The 25,915-nt window shown below is 55.1% G+C and overlaps 12 protein-coding genes across 12 annotated transcripts; 4 read left to right on the forward strand and 8 right to left on the reverse strand.

Moving 5' to 3' along the window:
* Positions 1–187: 187 nt before the first annotated feature.
* On the forward strand, positions 188–2,314 carry MVES1_003928 (Ulp1 peptidase; the record flags this gene model as incomplete). Its single annotated transcript, XM_056208738.1, has 3 exons — positions 188–1,099; positions 1,127–1,214; positions 1,242–2,314. 3 exons carry the CDS (start codon positions 188–190, stop codon positions 2,312–2,314), a joined length of 2,073 nt encoding a protein of 690 aa, XP_056064713.1.
* Positions 2,315–2,323: 9 nt separating this feature from the next.
* On the reverse strand, positions 2,324–2,797 carry MVES1_003929 (uncharacterized protein; the record flags this gene model as incomplete). The annotated part of the gene is made up of 2 exons (XM_056208739.1): positions 2,324–2,643; positions 2,731–2,797. 2 exons carry the CDS (start codon positions 2,795–2,797, stop codon positions 2,324–2,326), a joined length of 387 nt encoding a protein of 128 aa, XP_056064714.1.
* A 44-nt stretch (positions 2,798–2,841) lies between these two features.
* On the reverse strand, positions 2,842–6,098 carry LRO1 (phospholipid:diacylglycerol acyltransferase; the record flags this gene model as incomplete). The annotated part of the gene is given in 4 exon segments (XM_056208740.1): positions 2,842–4,064; positions 4,090–4,192; positions 4,207–4,708; positions 4,891–6,098. The coding sequence occupies 4 exon segments, from the start codon at positions 6,096–6,098 to the stop codon at positions 2,842–2,844; spliced, it is 3,036 nt and encodes a 1,011-aa protein (XP_056064715.1).
* A 113-nt stretch (positions 6,099–6,211) lies between these two features.
* MVES1_003931 (uncharacterized protein) lies at positions 6,212–8,230 on the forward strand (the record flags this gene model as incomplete). The annotated part of the gene is made up of 1 exon (XM_056208741.1): positions 6,212–8,230. The coding sequence occupies one exon, from the start codon at positions 6,212–6,214 to the stop codon at positions 8,228–8,230; it is 2,019 nt and encodes a 672-aa protein (XP_056064716.1).
* A 47-nt stretch (positions 8,231–8,277) lies between these two features.
* MVES1_003932 (medium-chain acyl-CoA dehydrogenase) lies at positions 8,278–9,569 on the reverse strand (the record flags this gene model as incomplete). Its single annotated transcript, XM_056208742.1, has 2 exons — positions 8,278–9,389; positions 9,422–9,569. 2 exons carry the CDS (start codon positions 9,567–9,569, stop codon positions 8,278–8,280), a joined length of 1,260 nt encoding a protein of 419 aa, XP_056064717.1.
* Positions 9,570–9,958: 389 nt separating this feature from the next.
* On the reverse strand, positions 9,959–10,384 carry MVES1_003933 (uncharacterized protein; the record flags this gene model as incomplete). Its single annotated transcript, XM_056208743.1, has 1 exon — positions 9,959–10,384. The coding sequence occupies one exon, from the start codon at positions 10,382–10,384 to the stop codon at positions 9,959–9,961; it is 426 nt and encodes a 141-aa protein (XP_056064718.1).
* Positions 10,385–10,541: 157 nt separating this feature from the next.
* On the reverse strand, positions 10,542–12,076 carry MVES1_003934 (uncharacterized protein; the record flags this gene model as incomplete). The annotated part of the gene is made up of 5 exons (XM_056208744.1): positions 10,542–10,548; positions 11,226–11,240; positions 11,269–11,596; positions 11,792–11,828; positions 11,858–12,076. 5 exons carry the CDS (start codon positions 12,074–12,076, stop codon positions 10,542–10,544), a joined length of 606 nt encoding a protein of 201 aa, XP_056064719.1.
* A 256-nt stretch (positions 12,077–12,332) lies between these two features.
* MVES1_003935 (uncharacterized protein) lies at positions 12,333–12,973 on the reverse strand (the record flags this gene model as incomplete). Its single annotated transcript, XM_056208745.1, has 2 exons — positions 12,333–12,375; positions 12,453–12,973. 2 exons carry the CDS (start codon positions 12,971–12,973, stop codon positions 12,333–12,335), a joined length of 564 nt encoding a protein of 187 aa, XP_056064720.1.
* Positions 12,974–13,408: 435 nt separating this feature from the next.
* Positions 13,409–15,832, forward strand: MNR2 (CorA metal ion transporter; the record flags this gene model as incomplete). The annotated part of the gene is made up of 1 exon (XM_056208746.1): positions 13,409–15,832. One exon carries the CDS (start codon positions 13,409–13,411, stop codon positions 15,830–15,832), a length of 2,424 nt encoding a protein of 807 aa, XP_056064721.1.
* Positions 15,833–15,844: 12 nt separating this feature from the next.
* GPI14 (GPI mannosyltransferase 1) lies at positions 15,845–17,494 on the reverse strand (the record flags this gene model as incomplete). The annotated part of the gene is made up of 1 exon (XM_056208747.1): positions 15,845–17,494. One exon carries the CDS (start codon positions 17,492–17,494, stop codon positions 15,845–15,847), a length of 1,650 nt encoding a protein of 549 aa, XP_056064722.1.
* An 88-nt stretch (positions 17,495–17,582) lies between these two features.
* Positions 17,583–19,832, forward strand: MVES1_003938 (uncharacterized protein; the record flags this gene model as incomplete). The annotated part of the gene is made up of 1 exon (XM_056208748.1): positions 17,583–19,832. The coding sequence occupies one exon, from the start codon at positions 17,583–17,585 to the stop codon at positions 19,830–19,832; it is 2,250 nt and encodes a 749-aa protein (XP_056064723.1).
* Positions 19,833–19,965: 133 nt separating this feature from the next.
* Positions 19,966–25,739, reverse strand: BLM3 (Proteasome activator BLM10; the record flags this gene model as incomplete). The annotated part of the gene is made up of 2 exons (XM_056208749.1): positions 19,966–25,671; positions 25,698–25,739. The coding sequence occupies 2 exons, from the start codon at positions 25,737–25,739 to the stop codon at positions 19,966–19,968; spliced, it is 5,748 nt and encodes a 1,915-aa protein (XP_056064724.1).
* Positions 25,740–25,915: the final 176 nt, after the last annotated feature.

Here is a 25,915-nt window from a genome sequence, read left to right on the forward strand (position 1 = left end):
CAACGCAACTACTTGCTCAGTACATGAGAATGAAGAGCATAAAGATGAGCGCTTTAAAGATAGTAGCGGCGAGGTGGTATGTCATTATAGTGGGAACCCATGTCGTATCGGGGGTACCAACAACGAAACTTGTGCTGCCGCGCAAGGGTGCACAAGTGACACCTATTGTGAGCCAAGCTATGAGGAAATGTCTCGCAAGGAATCCGGCCAAGTTATTCTAGTTGATATGGAGTGCGTTGAGCAGGAGCACAATGGAGAGGACAATGGCTTTACTGCTACGAATAATCGCAATGTTGAGCACGTAAACGAAGGACTATGGAAGAAAAAAGAGGAGGTCGAGAAAGAGGATACGGATAAAGACCAGGATAAACGCGAGAATGTGAAAGAGGTCGATAATACGGAGGAGGAAGAAGAAGCTGATGGGGAGTCCGATAATGTTTTGGAGAGAGGAAAGGGGCAAGGTATTGAAGAACTCAACGCTGAGGTTTCAGAAGAAGGGGAGGACGAAGGTGAGGAAGAGTCTGATAACAATTGGGAAGAAGAAGAAGCGGATGAGCTCGATGGGGAGAATTCAGAAGAAGCAAAAGAGCTTGACGAAGAGAACTCAGAAGAAGCAGAAGAGCTTGACGAGGAGGATTCAACAGATGCAGAAGAGCTTGACGAGGAGAATTCAACAGATGCGGAAGAGCTTGACGAGGAGAACTCAGAAGAAGCAGAAGAGCTCGATGACGAGGATGAACACCAAATTGACGAGGACGGCATTATTGATGTTGAGCATGACCACAGCTACAGCACCAACACGCGTGCCCCAGATTCTGACGAATCTGTTATTCTCATCTCCGATTCCGACGACGAAACACCACTTTCCAAGCCTGCCCAACCATCCCCCGTCTTTACACCAACGGCGAATCTAGCATCCCCCTTCCGCAAATCACAGTTCAGTCCCGACTACTCTACCTTTGCCCCAATACAGAAGAATCGCTTCCGTGTCCAGCCTCAAGTGCGCGGCAAGAAGATTGCATGGTCCCCACGTCCCATTTATCCACGCCCCTCTTCTTCTCTCCATCAGCGAAGCAAAGCGCCGCTGGGTATGGAAGAAGTACGTCCACTACCACTCTAACATCAGTTCAAAGCCGGCGTGCGTGTCCGACAGCAGGCGAGGATTCAAAGTATGATCAGAGATGCGTACAAAACAATGTCGCAGAACGATCCTTGTATGTACAGTGACCAACTTACCCAAGACACATTCCAAGACTTCTATGAACTTGTAAAGAAACGCACACACGTCCAGCGCCTTTTGGATTTCGAGACACTCAAGCCCGTCACGCTACAGAAAGACGAGCATATCTACACACGAGAAACGCTCGAAGCACTGCGGAAGCGCGAAGCGAATGCACATGCTCGTCTTCCCCCTTCAGACGAAGAGCGGCGAACCAAGATGCGCTCCCTTCGTGCTCAACGGCGCAAAGAGCACGGCATTCTTGGCCGCAAATCACTTCCCAATGCACTACCGCCCGATGCCGAAGCTCATGTACAGGCCTGTTTACGGCAATCGAGCTTTATGGCGAGCATCACAGGCGCTCAAGTCGGTGCACACGATCTTGCAAAGCTGCGTCCAGGCCAGTGGCTCAACGATGAAGTCATCAATTTCTACGGAGCACTGATTATGCTGCGAGCTTCGCACGCGGAAAGTAAGCGTGAGGATGCATTTACAACGCTCGAAGCGAACGGGTACTGGTCAGTCCATTTTTTCTCGAGTTTCTTTTGGGAGAACCTGTCCAAGCGTGGGTACTCTGGCGTCCGGCGCTGGTCCCGTCGTGTGGATCTGTTCACCAAAGACCTTATTCTCTTCCCTATTAATCTCGGCCAGGCGCACTGGGTATGTGCCGCGATCAACCTGCGACTGCGCCGCTTTGAATACTACGACAGCATGGGTATTCCCCGGCCCGTCGTGTTCGAGAAACTGCGCGCCTACCTTGTAGAGGAGCTGCACGATAAGAAGCAAGCGACGTTGGATCTGTGTGATTGGCAGGATTTCTTTGCGGCGGATACATCGCCGCAACAGTCAAACGGTTACGACTGCGGCGTCTTTGCCATCCAGACCTTGGAGCAATTGAGCCGGCGTGATCCGCATATACCAATGCCGCCGCGTCTCGACGCAGCTGCATTTGAGCACGCGGCAAACCCTGCTGAATTGGAGCATCTGCGGGAGGAGCATGCGGAAGAGTACGCGTGGAATTTCTCGCAGCAAAATATGCAGTACCTGCGCCGACGGATGGCGTACGAGATTGGACAGCAAAAATTACTTGCGTAATTGGATACCCTAGCCTTCTGTGTAGTTGATCCGTATTACTTCCGAGCACCCTGTGCATGCCACATACTCGACCCCTCTCGCAGCGTCCTCGGTGTGCAAGGTATATTGCTGGCCGCACCGACATGGGTATACAAATTGAATTTGGGCGTCTTTTTGGACGGCATCCATCGCATCGAGGTCGACAACATCCGCAACACGAGGCGCTCGTTGGTCGGGCTTCTGTTGTTGCAGGTATTTGGAACGCTTCTCTGTATATGCTGCGCGCGCAACAGGGTTGCGCAGTGTTTCGTACGCAACATTGAGCTGCCGCATCGCGTCTTCGCTGTCGTCTGCGTCTGTACCGATCTTATCGGGGTGGCGCTGCGGTGAGCTTCACTGGACGCGTACCAAGAGTGCGAGACGCAGATAAGACGCACGAATCTCGTCTGTGTCTGCGTCTTTGCGTACGTCCAAAATGGCGTACGCATCGAGCGCTGGGTCCATGGCGTTGGAAGAACTACACGCTATACAGAAGTGGAGGTGGGAAATTAGTCCCACGCAATGTTGTCTGCAAATTCGCGGATCGGCGAGCCAATGTGCTCCTTGACCAAATGACCCCTGCCTGTCGCTACATTGAGGATCATCTCGTTCACCGCAGCATTACCCAAAATATCCACATGATCAGCCGTGGACGGTCCACCGCGAATATCCAGCACGTCGGGCTCGTGTTTCACTTCGTGCGTAATGATCTCAATTCCAGCTGGATTGTACCGCTTTCTTTTCCAGCCCTCGACACACATCGCGCCGAGCGAGAGAAGCGCAACAGTGCCATCACCCTCACCCATACGGCATCCGGAATTGACGACCGGCTCGCCATTCTCGAAGTTTATGCGCGAATCGATGCGACTTTCTTCCATCTGGGGAAAGTAGACTGTTTGGTTGGCGCTATTAGCATTGTCCAGCGGGTCCGTAAAATTCATGCCATCAGTGTCAACAGAATACTTTGCATCGACGGCGCGCATCCAGTAGGATCGTTCTGTCGACTTGCCCCAGCCATAAATGCAGTAGATTTTCATGCTGGGTGCATTCGGAAGTTGGACTTCCAGCGGGTTGGTCCACTTGCGCGGATCCTTGTTGTTACGCTGAATTTGCTTTGCGTCCTTTTCAAAGCCAAACGAGTAGTTTGTGGCAATCATATTCTGGTACTCGATCGGAGTATGCTGTAGTATTAAAGGCAGCGTCGCATCTGTGGTAAATTTGCGGCTTTGGACAGACTGCGACGCCTCCGTAACGTCCAGATCCTCGGATACATTGCCCCGGGCGGCATACTCCAGCAAATTACCTTGCGTCACGGAGGCATTAGCATGGTCGTCCGGCGCGCCATGCTCGTTGCCCCACACGAGGTCGCCGCCCTTGATCAGCAGGCTCGAGCTGCCAGCCCAGGAACGGAATAGGTTGGCGCGCTCGTGCGAGCTGAAAAAGTGCTCAAGTAAGTACTCGATAATGCGAGGTACTTCGACCGTGTCGCGCATCTCGCCGGTGAACAAAGCAGCAACGGCCTTTGGCACGCCGAGCCAGGTGCCCGAGATGCTGACAAGCGACTCCACGTGTTTTTCGATCCACTCAGAGCCAACCTCCTCCTCAATCCATTTAAAAAAGTAAAGCGCGACAGTGGCACCCATACTGTGCGAGACAAACACAGTCTTTTTCCCCGTCACGGCGAGGTTCAGCTCAAATCGCGACTTGAGCTCGGAATAAAAATGATCGCGGACTAGGTTAGTGATGCATGTACGTACTTTCCAGATTGTACATGCTCAGACGCCAATCATAGCTCGCCAGGTAAATTTTATTTATATCGTAGCCTACCGCGGCCAAGTTTTGGATAATCTGCGTGAGTGACTAGGAACACGCACCTTGCTCCAAATCCAGTAGCCAGCGGCAAAGTAGCTCGCAGCATCAAGCCCTTTTGCTGCGCGTACATGCACACCCGATGGGTCTAACCCTGTCTTGGGATCGAGTTTTAAATGGCGCACCCATCTGTCCTTGTCGAAAAGGACCATTTTGATCATCGAGTTCCCCGCCCAGAGCCGCTCGCGAAAGTATTTGGCGCTATGTCCCTTACTTGTCCAGGATTCAAGGCCGGTGCTAATGATCCCAGGCAAGAGGATCACCGGGTGCTCGGGTTTTGCGCCTGCTTCGGCCAGTTCGCGGCCAATTTTGAAGTCAAGCGTCTCGAACCAGTTGTGCGACGAAGATAATATGTTTCCCAGTTGCAACCTAATATCTTTTGGCAACACAAAATTGTACTTCAACGTGTCTAAACCGAGATCGGAGAGCTTGTAGTCGAGTGCCTTGAGCAGCGCGTCGGTTTGCCATTCGGGATCGCGCGAGACGAGCCATGCGACAACCGCAACACTAAGTGTAAGCACACCAGCAACAATTTTCCAAAGAGAAGGAAATCTGCGAGTGTCTGAGGATGTATTTCTAGCGTCTGTATTACAGTATGCGTCGTTCCTGTTCGGCATGATGGCGCAGGGAAATGAAAATTGCGGATCCTCCACATACTACAAACTACGTCCACCATTTATCTATCCTACAGGTAAGCGCCGAGGATGTACGCACGTGTGAAAATTGTGACTACGTCGTCGTTTGCGACCACATGATTGAGCCCGACCTTTTGCGCAGACAAAAATCTGGGTAAGTGATCAAAGCACACGTACTTGCTTGACTTGCCATACACCAAAGCGCTGGCGTCAGTGACTGCAGATATACGTACTAGGCAAACTTGTCCACAAGTGCGCGATGCACACCATGACACTGCGGTGAGTACTTGCAAAATACGTACCACATGCTCGATCGTTGCGCCACGCCGCACAACAATAGGGTCCGACAAGTCCGGGTGCTCGCCGCGTTTCTTGGTATATATCCGATGCAAATCGAGGTCTTCCCAAATCCGCTCGATCAGGTAGTCTAAGTTCAAGCGCAGCTCTGCGGAAATCACAACGCTCTGCGGCTGGTGAGCGAGCTTGTCCATTTCCTCCATGCTAATGCGGTCGATTTTATTGTACACGTAGAGGCACGGGACGTATTTGCGGTTGCCGAGCACGACGTCGATAAATTGGTCGACCGTGATGTCTTGCCGCATCATTATGTCGCAGTTGTGAATTTTGTACCCTTGCAGAATGGACCGAATCATTTTTTCGTCGATCTTTGTCAGGGTGAGGCCCATTGCCTTGGTCACCACGATTCCCCCGCCGTTTTTCCTCTTCAAAATCACGTCAGGTTTCTGTTGGTTCAAGCGCACGCCCACGTCCTCCAGTTCCTTCTCAAGCAGCTGCCGCTGCTGCGCAGGCTTCGTCGCGTCCAACATCATCAGTACCAGATCCGCCGTTTTTGCCACGCTCACTACCTGACGGCCGCGACCACGGCCTTGTGCAGCACCCTCAATGATACCGGGTAAGTCCAGAAGCTGGATTCGAGCACCTTCATATTCCAGGACACCCGGGATGGCGGTAAGTGTCGTATATTCGTACGCTGCGGTCGCACTCTCCGTTTCTGTAATGGTAGACAGCAGCGTTGACTTGCCTACGGACGGAAAGCCGATGAGCACGACGCGCGCATTGCCAGACTTCATCACGTCAAAGCCCTCACCAGGCTTGGAGTTCTTTTTGTCGGGTTCGAGAAGCTGCATACGCAGTTTCGCCAGCTTTGCACGAAGCAAACCAATATGGTACTCGGTCGCCTTGTTCTTCTGAGTGCGGGCCATTTCCTGCTCGATCTCTTTCATCTTTTCAACGACCCCCATGGTGACGGCTGGCTGAAGCAGCGGCAGCGCAAGTGGAGGTGTGTTTGACACGTGATATACACGCGCCGTGGATACGCCACAACACCCTTGCCCAGCCGACGTGTTGATTGAGGATGAGCGCATCTCCGTACCGTGCATCCCCTCAGCAGGATACTCGGAAGCGTCAGACGCGCCGTGATGAGGCAATTCGCAAGCGTATCGAAGGCGAGCTCAGCCGCAAAGCGGGAAAGCCATCGACCCCCACACAGAACAAGCGGCGCGGAGGGAATGCTGCGAGCGGCACTGTATCGGCGCTGCGCCCACTCCCCGCGCTGACTGTTCCCCAATCCATGAGCATTACTGATGCAAGTCAGCTGTGTGCGGCCAAGCGCACAGACTGTGTGTTGGTCGTAGACGATGACGAGCATTTGGCCGGTATTTTTACGGCGAAGGACCTCGCCTATCGTATCGTCGCTGAGAATCTCGATCCCAGGGCCACGTCCGTGAGTGAGATTATGACAACCTCGCCCATGGTAACGCGCGATACGACGAATGCCACCGACGCACTGAACACAATGGTCACGCGTGGATTCCGTCATTTGCCCGTTTGCAACGAAGACGGCGACGTGATAGGACTGTTGGACATCGCAAAAGTGTTTTACGAGGCGCTCGAGAAGCTCGAGCGTGCGCATGGGACGTCACAGAAGCTTTACAATGCATTGGAGGGCGTGCAGAACGAATGGGGCGGTTCTGCCATGGGCCCGCAGCAGGCCATGATGCAGTATGTCGAATCCCTGCGCGAGCACATGAGCATGCCGGACCTAAACTCAATTCTCGACTCGCGCACCTTGCCTTGCACGGTTGGCGTGCGCACCAGTGTGCGCGACGCTGCCAAGGTCATGAAGCAGTATCATACCACCGCCGTTTGCGTCATGGAGAATGGCCCCTCTGGAAACGCAGCGAGCGGGCAGGGCATTGCAAAAGGAAAGATTGCAGGCATCTTTACAAGCAAGGATATTGTGCTGCGCGTCATTGCTGCGGGTCTGGACCCCAAGACATGCAGTGTGATTCGCGTCATGACGCCTCATCCCGAAACTTCGTCGCCTTCGCTGAATATCCAGGAAGCGCTCCGAAAGATGCACGGTACGTTGCAAACACAGCTCACCACAGATGGCCACTTTCTCAACCTGCCTGTCGTCGACGTCGACGCACGCCTGGTCGGTGTCGTGGACGTGCTTAAACTCACGTACGCAACGCTCGAGCAGGTCAACAGCATGGGCGACGAACAAGGCAGCGGTGCCGGCGGGCCCATGTGGAATCGATTTTGGAACAGCTTTGGGCAGAGCGGCTCTGTAGACGAGTCGAGCGCGGTGAGTGGCAGCCAGCAACCCTACTCGCCGCACACGGCAGACTTGACCTCGGACGTGCACCCGAATGATAGTGCGAGTGCCGTCGGTGCAAGCACACATGACGGCGCATCGAATGCCGGCGTCCCTGAGATGGACGACGGCACGTACCTGTTCAAGTTTGTCACGCCCAGTGGCCGCGTGCATCGATTCCAAGCGCGCTACGACAACTTTGAGACGATCCACGAGATTGTCATGATTAAGCTCGCCAACGACCCGTTCTTCTTGGATACATCTGCAGGTGGGTTTGCTGCGTCTAGCTCCACAATGCGAACAGATTTTGACCAAGATCACGGTTTGCCTGCCCCTATTTTTACCCCTCCTATGCCATCAGGTCCCAGTGTAAATCCACCGAGTTTAGATGATTTCCACCTTGCTTACAAGGACGACGAGGACGACCTTGTGCTGATTACTACTGACGGCGACGTACTGGATTCCGTGGCCGTGGCCAAGCACCAGGGCAAGGACCGCGTCTTGCTTATTCTTCAGGGCGGCAGGACGTGGGACGAGGCGGCGTCGCGCGACGGCTCCTACTCTGGCTTTGCATCCTCCTCTTCCGTCTCTGCTGCGAACCTGCGGAAGCGCAAGGCAGAAGCAGGCGGCAATGCGGAAGCGCAAGGGCGCCGCGGAAAAAGCGACCATATTTTTGGGTTTTTTCCCAAAGACTTGGCGCTGCCCGCCGCCATTGGCTTTCTCGGCATTGCCGTGCTGGGTGCAGTGACACTGACCAGGGCCAACGCGCGCTAAGTATTGATAGATTCGATGTATGCACTAGCATGTCACTTTGTCGCTATTTACGCATCGTACAAGTCAGCGAGCTGGCGCGAGATGACCAAGCGTTGGATTTGCGAGGTGCCCTCGTACAGCTCAAAGATCTTTGCGTCACGGTACAGCTTCTCCACAGCGCTCTCCGAGTTGAAACCAAGGCCACCGTAGATTTGCACAGCGTCGTTTGCGTTCGAGACAGCGGCACGGCCAGCCATGCACTTAGCCATGCTTGCCCAGAAGCTATTGCGCTCGCCAGCGTCTTTGGCCCACGCGGACTTCCACACCAAATTACGGGAGGATTCCACGGCCATCTGCATGTCGGCGAGCATAAAGGCGACGGCCTGGTGTGCAATAATCGGCTTGCCCATCGTCTTGCGCTCCTTTGCATAGATGGTCGCCTCGTAAAGTGCACGCTGGGCAAGACCCACGGCACCAGCGGAGACAAGCGGGCGAGTGATGTCAAACGCACCCATAGCAATCTTGAAACCATCGCCGGGAGAGCCGAGCATGTTCTCCTGAGGAACCTCGACATCCTCAAAGGTAACCATACGCGTGTCAGAGCAACGCTGACCCATGTTAATCTCCTTCTTGCCGCGGATCAGACCGGCACTATCGCCGTCAACAATGAAGCCAGAGAGTGCCTTGTGGGGACGCTCGTTGGGGTCTGTCTTGGCGAGCACAAAGTACCAATTTGCGTAGCCAGCGTTGGTGATCCACATCTTGGTACCGTTCAAAATCCACTTGTCTCCCTTCTTGACTGCCTTGGTCTGGATATTCGCAACATCCGAGCCTGCACCGGGCTCAGTGACCGCGTACGATGCGACAAGCGGTTCGTCAATCATACGCGAGAGGTACTTGGCGTTCTGCCTTTCGCTGCCAGCGACGATCAAAGGCGCCTCGGCAAGACCATTTGCCTCCATAGCCGTCTGAATACCAGTGCAGCCATACGCAAGCTCCTCGGAAATGAGCGCGCACTCCCTCAAGCTGAGACCGGGACCGCCAAACGCTTCGGGAACGTGCGTGTTCAAAAGACCGACCTCGTGCGCCTTCTTGAGGACAGGCCATGGGTACTCCATAGTTTCATCGTAATGCCTGGCAGCCGGTGTGATGTATTCACGCGTAAACTTGCGTGCGAGTTCTAAAGTAAGCTGCAATGTGTGATCGACGTACCCTGGTAAGTGCGTTGCTCATCGCTGAGATCGAAAGAAATGTCGCGTGCAGGCACAGTGGTAGAAAACAGACGCGTAGCGTTCGTGCTCAAAGCACCAGCGACTTTAACGGAGGTAGACGAAAGGGTACGTTGGGCAAGATAAGACATGTTAAGGGTAGAAGAAGACGTGTTGCCGGACGCTCCCCGGTACGATCTCCGCATTTTCGGCCGAAATCAAGTCGCGTGGCCAAAGTGTCCGTGCGCGCGTCGAGCGTAGATTGTGGGGGAGGTGTGCAACACCCAAGGTATCCCGACGAAGGATGCGCACCTGCATCTGGCTGTTGAATTAGGCACACTTGTGGCGCTAGCATAGCCGACAGGGAACAAGACGCCTAGCTCTACGTGCACACCAGGTTGCAAAACAATAAACCCATAGATCAAAACTACTTATACGTCTCACTGTAGCACAGCTACAGGCCCATGCATGCCATGGGCAGTACTCAATGCCAGCATCAAGTCTAAAATGTTTCCACAACGATGGCCATCATAGCTGAAACCTAGGCCGAGTGGATCGTGAATTCGGGCGAGGCGTTACCAGAGTCTCCAAAGAGAACCACAATGTAGTCGTCACGCTCCTCAAGATTATCAGGAAGCTCAAAGCCCACCCGGCCATCGGTGATGGGAAAGCCTTTGGCGAGCGTGTTGGCGAGGTGCTCGCCGGGGTCGTTGGGGTCCAAGTGTCCGAGCTTGACCATACCTTTCGTGCCCTTCACGTCGTCAGGAATATCGGAAACGCTCCAGGTGATATGCACATGAGTACCGGCACGCCACTCAGTGCTTTTTTTAGGATACGTGATCTTAGGTGCGTACACCGTGCGAGCAACGAGGCCCTCGTCACTATTTCCAGTAGCCGAAGCAAAAACAGGGAGAGCGGTCGCAGCAATAGTAGCAGCAGCAGCAATAAGAGAAGTAAAGCGCACCATAATGAATAGTGAAGCACGGAGGCAACTACACCCGCTTTGCGCCAGTCCTTTATAAATTCGTCCGGTGGCTGTACATCCCTTTGTAGATGCATAGTCATCAGCAAGTAAATTCTGTGCGAAACTGCAAGGGTTTGGGCATTTGACAAATATATTTTGCTTACACTCTATTGCGCCCAAAAAATTGGCCAGTGGTTGTAGACGCGATCGTTGAACTACTAAGTCACCTTTACGCTTGGCGCGAGGCTTATGCGCTCACTGCGCACGGGCGCATTTGTAGATTCATTTGGCGCGTTGAGACACTGCCATTCACAAACACAATTCCTGGTTCCTGCATGTCAACAACGGAAGCGGCGAAGAACACAGCCGCAAAGCAAAGGAGGCCCAATACTGCGTCCATTGCCCTGATCGCGGAGGTCTTGTGCTACGTGATTTTGGGCTTTGGCTTGTGGGGATTAGTCGGCGGCTGGGAAAGCTTGCATACGACACAGCCGCACTGGCTTCAGTTCCCCTATTGCTTGGCGTACATGTTACCGCTGCTTCTCCCATTGGCAACGTATGTGATCATATTGCGCTTTGTTGGGGATACCATGTACCAGCATTCGTAAAGAAAAGCAGTCAAGTGTACTATTACGTGCTCGATCTATTTTATGGACATAGATAGAGGGCATCGCAATGGCAATGGATACCCTAAAATGCGCATGAGACGACGCATACCACAAGAATGCAGTATGCTTTTGGAATCTCCGCCGATTTACTCAATAATAGGGCCCTTCGTCGTCATCGTAGCGCCTCCTTTGCGGCTTTGACACGAAACTCAGAAGTATCGTGGCAACCAATGTACAGAAAACGGATGCCCCTGTGGTAAGCAATAGAATAAAAAGGACGTACAAAGAAACCAGAGCGCATTGCCGTACTTGGCTTCCGCACCCTCCATGTCCAACTGCACAAACTTGTGCATGAAATATGTCCAAAGCGATGCGCCACACAGGATCAATGCAAATGCGAGGAAAGAGCACGCGGCACAGAGCGCGGTAAAGAACTGCACTACAAAGCACCCAAGCACCAATGCGACAAATGTGAAAATCGTACCGAGGAAGATGAGGTACATTGCAGCGATGCTCTCGTTGCGATGACTCTTATCGGACGCACTCCAAAGTCGGTCATCAAAAAACGTATCCACGGCGTTGCCATAGTTAGAAGGAAGCTTGGATGCTGCTAAGAAAGCGTCCCTGCGTCATGTTAATGTGCTGCGACAAAACGTACACGTCATTGCCAACAGCAAATGGCTGACCCATCGTCTGTTTTTTAACCTCGTCTCCCGGCCTCGTAGGGGTGGTTTGGCAAAGAATGTCCATCCTGTCGCTCTTCATACAATGCGCTTCGCGTTAGACGGTGCAGAATACATACAGTACAGACCCCATGCAATCTGTTCCAGTGTTAGCTTCTATTCTGTCATAATTCACCGCAACGTACCTCGCCTAAATATCGATAACTATCCAGACTCCCCGGGGCAGCTGCTCCATGGCTCACACCATACACAAAGGTGTCTACCCGCTTTATCTCCAGCTTGCCAAAACTAATGTTTCGCGCCACAATGTTGGAAGTAATCTGTCCCATATTGGCAAGGAGTGTCAGCACAAATGCGCTGAACAAGAGGAACTGCGCTATCGCAATTCCGATACCGCGCGCCATGGTCAAAAAATACTGCTCGCGTCTAGGCGTGATGCCAATTTTGCGTAGCGACGCGCCAAAGTCGGGATAAACTTAATTCCCTATGCCTCAATAAACCGACCAATCCGATTACGTTTTGACTATGGGCAATTCGCGATCGAGTGAAAAAAGCTTTGTAACACGAAACCCCAGCCGTGTGCAGCCCAATGCACGTCTGGATTATTATTCAGCAGTGCGAGACAATGGCTGCTGCACACGAGATGGGGCGGGTTTGCAATTAGTACTCTTCCTCGTATTTGCGACGCGACGCGACGCTGGCACTGATGTAAGCCGGGAGGGCAACAAGCGTGCAGAACACAGAGGCCCCTGGTAGTTAGTAGCTGATAGAAGCTTGTACATACACATAAACCAAAGCGAGTTGCCATATTTGTACTCAAAGGGTGGCATTTCGTCCTTGATGAGTTTGCGGATCATAAAGGTCCAAATAGAGGCACCAGAAAGGAGCAACGCAAACCCTAAGAAAGTGAGCACAGCCGCAATAATAGTGAATGGTCGTGCAAAGAAGCAGGCGATGAGGAATGCAAGGCCAGTGAAGATGGTGCCCAAAAAGAGACAGTACATGCCACCTTTGCTGAGTTTATCCCACTGATTAATGATGGGCACCTTGTCAACCAAGTCACTAGCAGGCACCGAAGTGATACCCGCCACAAGCTTAAGACCATCGGCAGGGTTGAACCGCTGCCCAAATTTGCGGTCCGAGCAAACTAGCGACTCGGACTTGGTAGACACGTGAAGACAGTGGTTGTACATTCCCCAATCAACCTCGACGCCTTCGTCGCGTCCGTTGGGCAAGCGACCAATGTTAGCACCTGCCTGACCACCCAGGATACCCTGGATTCCGGGAGTGTTGATCCGCATTTTCGCAAGGGAGATGTTGCGCGACACAATGTTATTGGTCAGCTGACCCACATTAGTGAGGATCGTCAACACTGTTGCGCTGAATAGAAGAAATTGAGCTACAATGGTAAGCACCAGCAAGAGTTGCTTTGTACGCACCAATTCCGATACCAAAGACCCGCATGATTGTAGGTGCGAGGGAAGAGTGGTGAGAGCGTAAACGGCGCTGCACAGTGTCGTGTTTGGAACGCGTGTTTGCACAAAACCTACCAGTGCAAATCAGTTATGCAGCCAATAGGTTTATGGCAAATCACGTGCATATTCCGAAATAGTATTGTGAGAAGCGAATTGCTGTCCTCGACAGGAACGCAGACTAATTCACCCGAACAATTGTGCGCGCCGTGCGTATAGTAACGCTGCACTGCAGGGAAGGAATTTGGCCACTGTATAGACAAAATGTCATCATCACCCCAGGATCGCTATCTTGGCGCACAGAGTGGTGTAAGTCGCAAAACCTCACAGAGTTTGCTGGACACAGATAGTACCGATTATGAGGGCCAGCACTCTGATAAAGACGCCCAGCGCGAGCAAGATCTCGATGCGGCTAGGTTGATGAGCCATGCAAGAGGCTCGAATTCCAGCAGCGATGCATTTTACGCTCGACAGCCGGGATGGTTCGACGGCAAAAGTGCTAGTGGAGATATCCCGGGCCAGTCCACCCGGGAGCGCCCTGCGCCACCCATTTCCGGCTCGATGGCTGTCGCGATGAAGCAATTTTACCAGCAGAAAGCAAACGGTTCGAACACGAGTCTAGACAGCCAGAGCAACTTTATCGACCACCGCAATCAATCGCACTCGCTATCAGTAAATCCAAACTCGCCACTGGCGATGCGCGCGCGCGAAACAACGCCTTCGGCTCGTGAAATAGGCGGCGAGATGCATCCTTCGTTGCTTTCTCCGCTGCACCCAGGCATCGGCACCCACGAGCACACATCCGTTTCGCCGAGGCAAGTGCCGAGCCATGGCGAGCTGCATACTGCCGAGTCGCCTGACATGCATAATTCTCCGCACACGTCCACGCCGAGCCATCCCGACGAGCTGGAAGACGATGTCTGTTTTCCCCTTCCAAACCCGGTTGACGACGTCGCGGTCGATATTGCCGTTGAGCCGAAGTTTGATCTGCCGGAAGCGCAGCGCCCAGGCTATCCATACACCTTTGACTTGCAAGCGCTCGACACATTTGCTGACGAAGAACGCAAAAAGCTGGGGCTGGATGCCAGCGTGCCAGATCAGACAAACAGCGCCCACGACGCTCGCTATGGCAGCGCACCGTTTGTAGGCTCGATGGACCAAGGCGAGAACAGCTTGTACTCCCGTCGTCATCGCTTCTCCACTTCGGGCAATGCCGACGGCGGAAACAGGTATCAGCGCAAGCTGGCCATGTTTGAAGGCGGCCAATCGTTTGGCAATACACTCGCCCGCTCGCCGTTTGCCACCGAGCCGAATACGGACGGGGACGGGCCCGAGGATGGGCGCCCGCTTCTTAAAGGCACTTCGCCCAAGTCCTACACCGGATACGCTTCGAGCACAAAGCGCCAGGAGACCTCTATGCGCTCCCGAGCCCAGACGTTCCCCGTTCCCGATGCCAGCAACACACGCGGCCTCCAAGCACTGAAGCATGCAATGGCAGATAAGCCATACCGCTTTACGTTTTATTCGAATGCGCTTTCGAATACCATTCACGCGCGATACCTCTGCGAGCTTCCTGCGCCGGGGCAGACGTACGAGGAGCTGCTCCGCGGCGTCGACACCGACGCCGACGCCAAGCCCCAGCAGAAAACACACCAAGGCCCTGTGTCTTCTAAGCAGCAAGTGCCGCCGCCGCCCGTGCCTCTTCCACCCGGCTCCCTGGCGCCCTCTTCTTTAGAACCAAGCATGGCATCAGAACCCAACACATGGTGGCTCGACGTGCTTTGCCCTACGGACCAGGAGATGAAAGTGTTGAGCCGCACGTTTGGCATTCATCCCTTAACGACCGAGGATATTTTGATGGAAGAGACGCGCGAGAAGATCGAGTTGTTCCGCAACTATTATCTTGTCTGTTTCCGCTCCTTTGACCAGGACCCATACAGCCCGACCTACTTGGAGCCGTTGAACATGTATATTATTGTCTTCCGCGAAGGCACGCTTTCTTTCCATTTCCGCCACACGCCGCACCCCCACAATGTTCGCCGCCGTATCAAGCAGCTGAAAGACTATATTAACGTCACTTCCGACTGGATTTCCTACGCACTTATTGATGACATTACGGATGCGTTTGGTCCCTTGATTCAAAGCATTGAGTTTGAGGTAGACTCGATCGACGAGCTTGTGCTTATCCTCAAGGAAGCCGAACAAAGCGATATGCTTCGGCGTATTGGCACCTGCCGTAAGAAGGTCATGGGCCTTTTGCGTCTCATGGGCAATAAAGCCGACGTTGTCAAAGGTCTGGCAAAGCGATGCAACGAGTACTGGGCGATTGCGCCCAAGTCGGACATTGGGCTCTACTTGTCCGACATTCAGGACCACTTGATCACCATGACCCAGAACCTGAACCATTATGAAATGATTCTTTCGCGCTCGCACAGCAATTACTTGGCACAGATTAGTATCGAGATGACCGACGCAAACAACCAGATTAACGACGTGCTGAGCAAGCTTACCGCGCTCGGTACCGTCATTGTTCCCATGAATGTAATCACCGGTCTGTGGGGTATGAATGTTGAAGTGCCCGGACAGCAAGTGGAGAACTTGCACTGGTTCGGTGGCATTGTCGCCGTGATGGTTGTGATTGCGGTATCAGGCTACATTACCACTGTGCGCTATTTGGACCGTCGTTAGCTTGTAGACTAATTATTGTGATTTTTCCGATGCGATTGCTTGCCGTGCCCGTCCTGCAGTCCAGCCATGGAGGCATTGCTGAAGGACGACGAGGTGTGCGGCAAGGAGCAACAGTCCACTGAGCCAGAGCGGAACGAATGTGTCCTGCCCGAGGAACTCGAGCCGGTACGCAAAAAAGAGCCATAGGGCCTGTGCACCTACCCAAAACAGCGCCGTGCCGAGCAGCGCACGGCGCTGGAAATGCATTGTGACGCCCAGCACCGGGAGAAACCAAAGGTACCATAGAAAGTATTGGCTAGTAAACACCTTGTTCCACGCGACAAAAATGAGCGTCTGGATGGCACAGCCAAAAACGAGGTCCTTGCCGCCCAATGCGAATCCTGCATAGGCGACGGTGAGCAGTTGCGGGACAAAGCTAGCTAGCGGCGACGCGGTGAGCTGCACAAGGAGTCCGACGAGCGGATGCATTTCTGCATGGTCCGAGTTGCCGAGCGTCAGGTAGGTCGACAGAAAATAGACGCTGAAATTGTGTCGGTGGTCCTGCCGCAAAATGTGGTAAAGCAGTGCATTGTGAACGAACGGCGCGCCCCATAGGAGCCATGAAATAAAGACGAGCAGCGCATACATTGCACCAGAAAGAATGGCAAATTCGGCGCCCAAAATGTACACGTCCAGGGCAGCGGGTGCGTTGATGCCACACAGCAGCCGGATTGCGTGGCGCCGGTAGGTTGCGAGATGTGCAAGCACGCTGGCGCCGTAAATAACAGGGTACAATTTGAAATGCACGGCAAGTGCGAGCATGAATGCTGCGCCGTACCAAGCCGTTTCGTCGGCGACGCGTAAATCGGACGGATCCCGCTTGGACACAGTCTGCTTAGCCTCCTCAATCTCCTCTGGCGCAAACTCCATCTCTGGCGTCGCACGCAGAAGCAGTGCGAGGAAGCCCAGGACCAGCACGCCCAGCACACTGTCAGAATTGCCGCGCGTGGAGATTTGCGCTGGGAATGGGTTGAGCAGCCATACAAGGCCCGGGAGATGCGTGGTCCAGGTTGTGCGCAGCGATTTAGCTACATGACCATACCGCAATGCGCGCTGGTCAAGCAAATCCCACATGAGCAGTGCACAAACAATGTCAGCGAGGGCAAAAAGCAGTTTTCCAAAGACGGACGCAAGTGCGGGGAAGCGCTGCACAGGGCCCAGCAGCACTGCGAGCCACGGCGTGTAGCGGTAGGTCGCGCGCGTATATGGATCGCCAATGGATGCGAGAAGCTGGAACAAGGGGCGCGAGAGTGCAAAGTTGAACGCGGAAATGCGCGCGAGCGCCGACGCTTCCGGGAACGAATTTTCGCCCGTGCGCTGCGGATCACTGCGCAACACAAACCGCGCTACCGCTGGGAGGAATCCGCGCGCACACCGCACTTTTTCTGCAATCTGCGGCGCGTCAAACAAGTCTGACTCTGTGTCAAAAAATGGCGAATAGACCGTGTCGGCCAGACGGCACGCATTCCACAGTGCGTTAGCGCCGTCGTTGTATACGTGGAAATCTACGTCTGTGTACGGTAGCGTAGCGTGTTTATCCTGCCACATGCCCCATACGAGTAGCTGCAAGCGCAGCGCAAGCCCCAATGCCACATATGTCCACCGCCATCCCCGCACGTTCATCGAAGAAAGCTGGGGAGAGGCATGGGAGAGTAGCACGTGGAAATATGCCGATGCCTGTGCGCACGGTACAAGCGCAAAACACGCCACCATGTATAGACCGCTGTCGTTGCCGCGCGTACCTGTCGCGCAGCAAATGACTGCGAATCTACTGGCCGACCCCGTCACACCATTCGCAAGCTCTCTCGTTGCGTGCAAGGAGGCATACCCCACCCTGCTGCGTCGTGTGCGGCATATTAAGAACGGTGCGCATTTTACGTACGTAACGCCACTCCCGCTTGCATTTCCCTACGACTTTCCCCCCGACGAGGCGCAAGGGAAGAATGAGGGCGACGAAACGGCGTCTACGCTTCGTCGGGTTGAAGAGGTCGAAAATATCATACGCTCCTGCGAGGTGGCGTTACCGCATAACGGAAAGATGGACCCTATACCTCCGTGGCGACACAATGCGCTCTATCCTTCTGCACGGCTGCTTGCCATTTCTCCGCACACACACCGCGACTGCCTTCCGGAACTCGATCTGGGCGATGCGGCTGCCTTTATTGCGCAATCCTCGGGGCAGAGTGGCAAAAACACGTTTAGCTCCGGTCCAATTTCAGATGCGCTGCACAAGCACAGTCCCGACATGTACGCGGGCGCCACAGATGCTGTGGAAGCACGCCGTGCATTCTCGGACTGGGCCGCCGGGCGCGCAATATACATCGACCCCGGCCAACACCCCATCCCAGCAGATGCAGGCACGGGCGTGCGCTTCTTTCAGGAACGCGACACTGCCGAGAAGGAAAAGTGGTCGGACGAGAAGCTTGCAGCTTACGAGTTTGAGCGGAGCCTCGAAGAGCTCGAGCACAACCGCACCGATTCCTCGCGTCCTTACGGCCCTTGGTCCCTGCGCTACGGCGGCCATCAGTTTGGCGAGTGGGCCGGTCAGCTCGGCGATGGGCGAGCGGTAACGCTGCTCGAATCGGCGCATCCCAACGGCGACCGCTTTGAAGTGCAGATCAAGGGTGCGGGCCGCACTCCTTATTCGCGATTTGGCGATGGTCTCGCGACGCAGAAAAGTTCCATGCGCGAGTTCCTTGCCTCGGAGTACATGGCCGCGCTGCATATTCCCACAAGTCGCTCCTTGTGTGTTGTGGGCCTGCCAGAGCTTGCTGTTGCGCGCGAGTCGCTTACCACTGCAGCGGTGAATATGCGCATTGCCTCTTCCTGGCTCCGCATCGGCAACTTTCAAATCCACAGCAGCCGCGGCGAGTGGGAAAGCGTGCGGATTCTGGGCGAGTTTGTCGCGCATGTCATTTTTGGATGGGACGACGTTGCGGTGGGCGGCACGTCACAGCATCGGCCGCCGTGGGCCGAGCGGCTTTTGTACGAAGTTGCGCGCCGCAACGCACGCACCTGTGCAAGATGGCAAGTGTACGGTTTTATGCACGGCGTCTTGAACACGGACAATATTGCACTTACAGGCGAGACGATTGACTATGGCCCATATGGCTTCATGGACGTCTTTGACGAGGCACAGATATGCAACCATTCCGACTACAGCGGCCGCTACTCGTTCCGACTGCAGCCTACGATGATCTTGTATGCAATGGACAAGCTGCTCGAGGCCATTGCGTTTGTGATTGGGTTCGAAAAAGAGCACGGACGTGCGCTCAGAAAAGGCGAATTGTCTCGTATTCCCCTCGAGCAGATCCAGAAATGGAGTGACTTTGGCGTCGATGCATGTGCAGATAAAGTCAGCGAGCTCGTCCAGCACGAGCTACTGGAAGAATGGGCGCTAGCTTGGTGTGCAAGACTGGGCGTTCCTTCGCGCGGCGCTGAGACGGACAAGGCGCAGTTGATTGATCCTCTGCTCGTAGCACTTCCGGGCCTCGATTTCTCCTTGGCGCTGCGCTATCTGTGTGCATTTCCAGATACGGTCGAGCGTACCCAGGATGCAGCAGACGCTGCAGCGCAGTTTGCCGAAAACTGGGTCCGCCACGCGCTTCTGCCGCGCACCGAGCCGAGCGATGAGCAGCTTCGTGTGGCAACTTCATGGCTAACTATATACGCAACATGGCTCATGGATGCTGCACGTCCTGCAGCGCTCGTTGCACAGGAGTTGTGCGCGCATAATCCTCGCTTTGTGCTCCGAAATTGGATCACGGACGAGGTGGCGGAGCGCTTGGAGACACGACAAGATACACTGTTTTTCGAGCGCGTGCGTGCGATGTGCGACGCGCCGTTTGCGCCGTGGGGCGAGGTGCGCGATGGCGTAAGTGCTGAGGACGCGGAAGAAGAGCGCAGGCTGTGTGCGATCGGATCGCCACTCTCTTCGAATTTGCCGTCGTGCTCGTCCTAAAATGGAGTGCTGCACGCCGATTTTTTTTTTACCATGGTACACTGCGTTCATACCACGTGCCGCGCCGTTGCCGTCGGTGCCGTGGCTGTGGCAATTGTGTCGCAAAGCTCCTATTGTTCTACCGCGCTAGTTCCTACACGAAATAGTCACTTCTACCAAGCGTAAAGTCATGGAGTTCCTGTACCCGATCCCCAAACTGCGCCTGATCTTCCGTCCAGGTATCCTGGTGCGTCCGCCGGAAATCTGCGGCGCATTTGCGCACAGTAGTAGAGATCGGCACGGGGTCCTCAGCGTGCGGCGCAATGGTATCTAGAATCAAAGACGGCATCCAGGGCGGGACATCGTACGGGAACGCATCGACCAACGCGGTCGCACCCAGCAATGCGCTGTGCAATGCACGCAGACGCACCTCTTTGTCCGGCGCACCGCGCTGTGGCAGCGGCGCATGTCGCTCTGCGTACGCAAACATGCAGAGCAGATCCTTGACCATGGACCGCTGCGAGCACCGCACGATGCCCGAAATCGTGGCCGCAGCCATTTCGCGCACTTCGAGGTGCTTGTCCTGCAGCAAATCCAGGAGGAGTGTTATGACATCCTGCATCGTGTCGTGCGTGAGGTAGAACAAGTTTTGAAAGTAGGCAATCTGCAAGAGCGGCAATGCATCCAGCCGCGCGTGCCAGGACTCCGAGCCGCGAATCATGTGCAAAAACTGGCGCATGAGCGGCTGCGCTTGCGAAAAGGTAAATGGAAAGGAAACGACCTTGACCAGGACGGCGTTGGCAATCGCACTCAGCTCCGGATTATCGCGCAGTTGGTACATGGCAAAGAGATCCGGCAAGAATGCAATTACCTCGTCAATCATGGGACTCAGCCGGTGGTCATCGAGCGACATGGCAATCCAAAAAGCACTCGTCGTCGCAGCACGATCGTACTGCGAGGTGCCTTGCGACGTCGGCACGCGCTCCATGCGCCACATCCGCAAGTTGGACGAAAGTTGCTTGCACTGCGCAGGCAGCAGCGCGGCGCGGCGCAGGAGCGAGCCGTCCATCGCATGGCTCGCATCCAGCAACGCGTCGACGCTTGCGTACGACGGCATTGCATAGAGGTACTCGAGCTCGACCAGCCCTTCGCTAATGGCGCGGCGCACTTCCTGGTAGTCGTGGCCAAACTGGCTGTAGTACAGCGCCATAAGCGCATCGGCGCCCCACGCACGGAATTTGTGCTGCAACGAGCGCAGCGCGCTACACAGCAAGAGTTGCGCATTTGCTTGCTGCGACGGACTCGCAGCGCTGGCACTCCCGCCGAGACTCTCTTTCGCATGCTCGAGGAGAAACGCAAGGAGGCGCGGCGCACGGCGCGGATCCCTATTCTTGAACACGTACTCGACGCACATTTGCCAAGAAGGCTGGCTGTCCGGCGGACTCTCTGCAAGCACGCGCGGCATCCATGCATCGCACCAAGTCCAGAGCCGCTTCTGATCGTCGAGCGGCCAGTGTTTCGAGCCGCGAAAAGCGCTGCTTACAATCTCGGCGGCTGCGCGGTGCTTGTGTCTGTCGCGCTCAGCGACGAGCGCTTCTACAGGCGCGGCCAACACGTCGAGCACACCCACGCCAAACAGCTGAAAAATGCCTTTTAGCCACGTGGTTTTCGCGGCGGCTAGGTAGTCGCGCTCTTTTTCCTGGGCGAGGTACGCAATGAGCTGATCCCACCACGCCTGGGCGTATACCGATGTTTTCATCGCAGCCAGCGCAGCGTCCGACGCATCGTCCCACGCAAACGGCGCGCTGTGAGCAGGCGGCGGCACATAAAACACGTCTTCATCGCCCCATGCAAGCCAGCCTTGCACGCCTTTGTCATGTAGTCGCGAGGCGGCACTGAGCGGCGTGGCAAACGCAGCAAGCGCTGCGTCGCGCTTTGCGGGGTCGACGGGCGTGTTGAGCTGTTCTTTCTGCTTGAGGGGGTTGTGCGCCTCTTCTAAACACAGCGATTCGCCCGTGCTCAGAGAGCGCAGCTTGATCAGGTACAAGAGGCGCGACATGGCGTGCTGTGCCTCGCGACGCATACTTGGGTTCTCCGCAATGCACTCTTGCGTCACAAACGCAGCGACGGCCGCGTCTGGCGCAGCGTCGCGCCGCATCGTTTGGCGTAACGTACGCATGGCCAAGAGGGCAAATGCCCAGTGCGTCGAGGCGTCTTTGGCAAACGCAAGCGTCTCGCGGACAAGCGCCGTATGCTCCTCGTCCATGGAGATGTGCGTTTGCGTCTGCAGCGCGCATACCTTGTCCAGAATCGCAGCGGGCGTGTGCTGTGCCGTGCATGCTTGCAGCGCTGGGCTGGGAAAGTAGGCTTTCTGCACGCACGGCTCCTGCATGTGCACGATAATCTCGTTCAGCACACTGCGTGTGAGTTTCTGGATGCTTGGTTTGGCATGCTTGGCGCGCAGCAGTGCGTCGAGAAGGGGTCGTGTAAAGCGCTGGTTCCACACAATCGCACGGATAAACATTTTGCTGCTGAGCACATAGAGCGCGCCTTTGAGCTGATCGTCCGACGCACTGCGCAGCGCAGTCACCAGATTCGGGAGACACAAGGCGCGCGTTCCTTCGTACGTGGCAAATACGCCGGCCAAAGTGGTCTGCGCAAGTTTCCGCACAGCCACGTAATTCGACATGCACATGGCCAGCAGCGCTTGCGTCAGTGCATCGGTCACGGGCGTGCGGCGCGCAAACATGCCTCGGATGCGCATTCGCGTAAGGTTGTACAGCGTAATGCGACGGATCCACAGAATGCGGGGATACGTTTGTTGCTTGGCCCATGCGCGGCCCAGCGTGCGGAAAAAAGTAACCGACTTGGCCGCGCCGCGCAGCTCGTCCACATTGTAACTTGCATGGAGGAGGTAGATGCGAATGGAGCGCACAAGCAGCTTGCTTGCATCAATTTGGTCCTCGGCGTCGGTGTGCATGGCTTGTGCCGCACGCACGAGCACTTGTCCAACCTCCGCGCGGAACTTGGCGGCTCGGGCATAGCGCGGATCGCTGCGCTTGAGTGCATAGCCGCACGCAATCGTGAAGGGAGGTGGCAGAAAGGCAGGCACAGCATCGCCGAGGTCGGCGTGCTCGGCCGGCGTGCCGCCTTCTTCTGGCTCCATGAGGCTCGCTGTGGCTACAAAAGCAAAGCGCACCAGCATGAGGTGCCTGCAGAAATCATTGTGCCAGATTTTGTCGTGTGTAGTGCTTTGGACCAGCGAGGAGAGCGCACGGATGGAGGCGCCTACAACGCCGTCAAGGAGACCAAGCGCCATGTCAATCTCGGCATCGTTTGGTACATGCCAATCGATTTCGACGTCTTTGAGTGTGTATGTCGTACCCCAGTACAAATGCGAATGCTGCTGGAAAGCCTCGGAGCGCCACACGCTGGGATTCACACTCCGCTGGTCGCGCGAGTAAATGCAAAGCAGGGAATGGAGGATGCACTGCACGAGTTTGGCGGTGAGCAAGTAACCGCGCTCGCCAAAGCACTTTTCTGCGAGCAGCTGCAGCGTTTCTTGGAGCTGGTCGCGATGGGCGACAATGTGCTCGCCGGCAAACATCACAATGCCGCTCAGAATGCTGATGTGCCAGTGGAGCGCGGTATCAGAAGAGAGCGGTGCGCTCGTGCTTGTCGTACGCACAGAAGACGCGCCATGCTTCAATTCCGTGGCAATCCGCGCGCAGCTCAGCGGCACAAGCTTGGCCATAACCTTGGCGCTGTCTGCGCGCGCAAAGCAGCGTACAATGGAGCCAATAACCTTGACGCCGCTCGCCGAGACGGTCGTGCGGCAGTACTCAACGACAATGTCGAGCGCGCGGTCAAAGAGAGTGCCGCCAAGCGCACTACAGAAAACGTCGTACGATGCAATCAGTGTATTCAACAGCATTTCTTCATTCTTCTCGCCAATCTTGCCGCCCTTGCCTTCATCTGGAAGCATGTCGATAAGGTGCAAGACGCGCCGCACAAACTCGACCACCCACGCGTCCAAGTCAGCGGTAGAGAGGCATAGCGCATAGTCTTCCGCGGCGCGCGTCGTACTGTGCTCTTCATCGAGGGGCACAGGCGCTTGTGCAGCGGCATCGTTGGTCTCTGGTGCGGTGCTCAGATCCTCGACGTGGATGGTGAGCATCGTGCTGAGGATAAAGAGGCATGTGCTGATCGTTTTCAAAGAATCGTTCAAATCGATCCCAGGCAAACACAAATGGAGCAGTGGCGCGAGATGCTTGGCGCCTGCAGGGTACACTTGCCGGGATAAGAGTGGGAGCGAGATGGATATCAGCGTCGAGATAACGGCTGTCGTGCGATGTGTCGTCTCTAGCGCTTCCAGCGATGTGAAGCTGCGCTGCAAAATGTGGGGGATAACCAGTTCGGGAGCAAGGTACGCCATGCGCTTCAGACTCGTCTGGGCAGAGAGAATGGATAGGGGGTCTTTGGAAAACATGCTCAAGAGACACACGGTCCGAAGCGACAGGATAAAGTCGCGCTTGATCAAAGGAGTCAGCCGGTACTGCTGGGGAGTTTTGCACGTTGCCAGCTCTTCTTCTTTGCAGCGACGCACAAAGTCCCACGTCAGGTGCTGGACAAGGCTGCCGAGCTGCGACTGCCACATGCCCCAATTGGAGGGGTGAAAGTAGGACTCGGTAGCTTGGATATACTTTGCAAGCGCATCCAGCGCTTTGCTTCCGCCGAGAAATGTTTGCTGCGCATGCAGACGCAGCGGGCCTGGCGTGGTGTCCACTGCTTGGGCGGACATGCGCGCAGACTCCAACGGAGGCGCGTCGGGCGCCATGCTGTAGACAATGATCAAGGCAAACGAGCGCAGCCTGTCGGTGGGTTTCTTGATGCGCAATGTTTGGGCAGATGCAATTGCGTCTGCACCCGTGCGGACATTTGCGGACTGGGCCATGAGCGTGGCATTGGCGGCTTTGCTCGCGCCCACGGGCAGGCCCGCGGATCGAAGACATTTGGTCATGATCAGTGCAAACTGTGCGTCTGTGAAAATGCCGATATCGCGACGCATGGGTTTCTGGGCTTCATTCTCGTCCAAGACATGGAACTCAGCGAGGCGTGCTAAATGGTCCAGCATCTGGTCGTCAAACAAGGAAGACTTAAAACTTTGCCAGAGGCGGAACATGGTAGGTAGCCAGCGCTGCGGCTCGCTTAGTGGAAGGAAATGGACAAGGTATGCCTGCGTTGCAATCACAGAATTGATGTCGTTGCCGTCCATTTGCGGAAGAATGGTACGCAGCATATCGTCCGCTTCACTTGAAGGGTAGAATCGTTGTGCGTACTCGGCAAGATCAAGCAGGGAGTTGCTTATGTTTGACGTGGAAATCTTGCGGGCCTTGTGCGAAATTTCGCGGACAATGGCGCTGTACAGCGGGCGCCACGGCAGTGCTACGTCGCTTGGTTCTAGCTCTTTTTTGGAGCGAATCAGTTTAATACACATGGTGGACGCCAGCTCAATCACACGCACATCCAGTGTAGGCATCACTGCAACGTGGTAGAACAGCTGCGCCAACTGCACACGTCGCGCCTTGGTAAGAGGGTATTTGAGCGTCATGAGGCATTGGAGGTATTGCGTCCATTGCGCAAAAGCGACACCGAATTCTTGTGCACTAATGCAGTCAAGTAGCCTATCAGTGGCTACAGTGAGGAGCGCATCAAACGCATCCAAACTCTCGCATTCGTAAGGGAGGTGTCGCGGAAAGAGGAGCGCTTGGCCGCGCGTTGAAGAGTGTTCTTCCGCGATCGAGACACTATCGCGCAGCGCTTTCTCAATTTCCTCCTCATCCTCCTCTGCATCAATCTTCTTGTTAGCGCTTTAGCTTTACCTACCTCGTCAATCGAGCTCACTTCCAAAAAATCTAGGTCCTCCATCGTCTTGTGAAGGCACGTCGCGGAGTAGCCAAGTGGAGCGCCGCGTCATCTTCGACGCTGAGTCAGCCTGAGTAGGGTACGACGTGAAATACATGCCACGCGCACGCGGTTCGCTGAAAATTCCTTCTATGGAGAATATTAAAGCCTCTGTATTATCAACAGACACTGACGAAGAA

The sequence above is a fragment of the Malassezia vespertilionis genome, chromosome 9 (assembly GCF_029542925.1).
Source record: "Malassezia vespertilionis chromosome 9, complete sequence".
Lineage (NCBI taxonomy): Eukaryota > Fungi > Basidiomycota > Malasseziomycetes > Malasseziales > Malasseziaceae > Malassezia > Malassezia vespertilionis.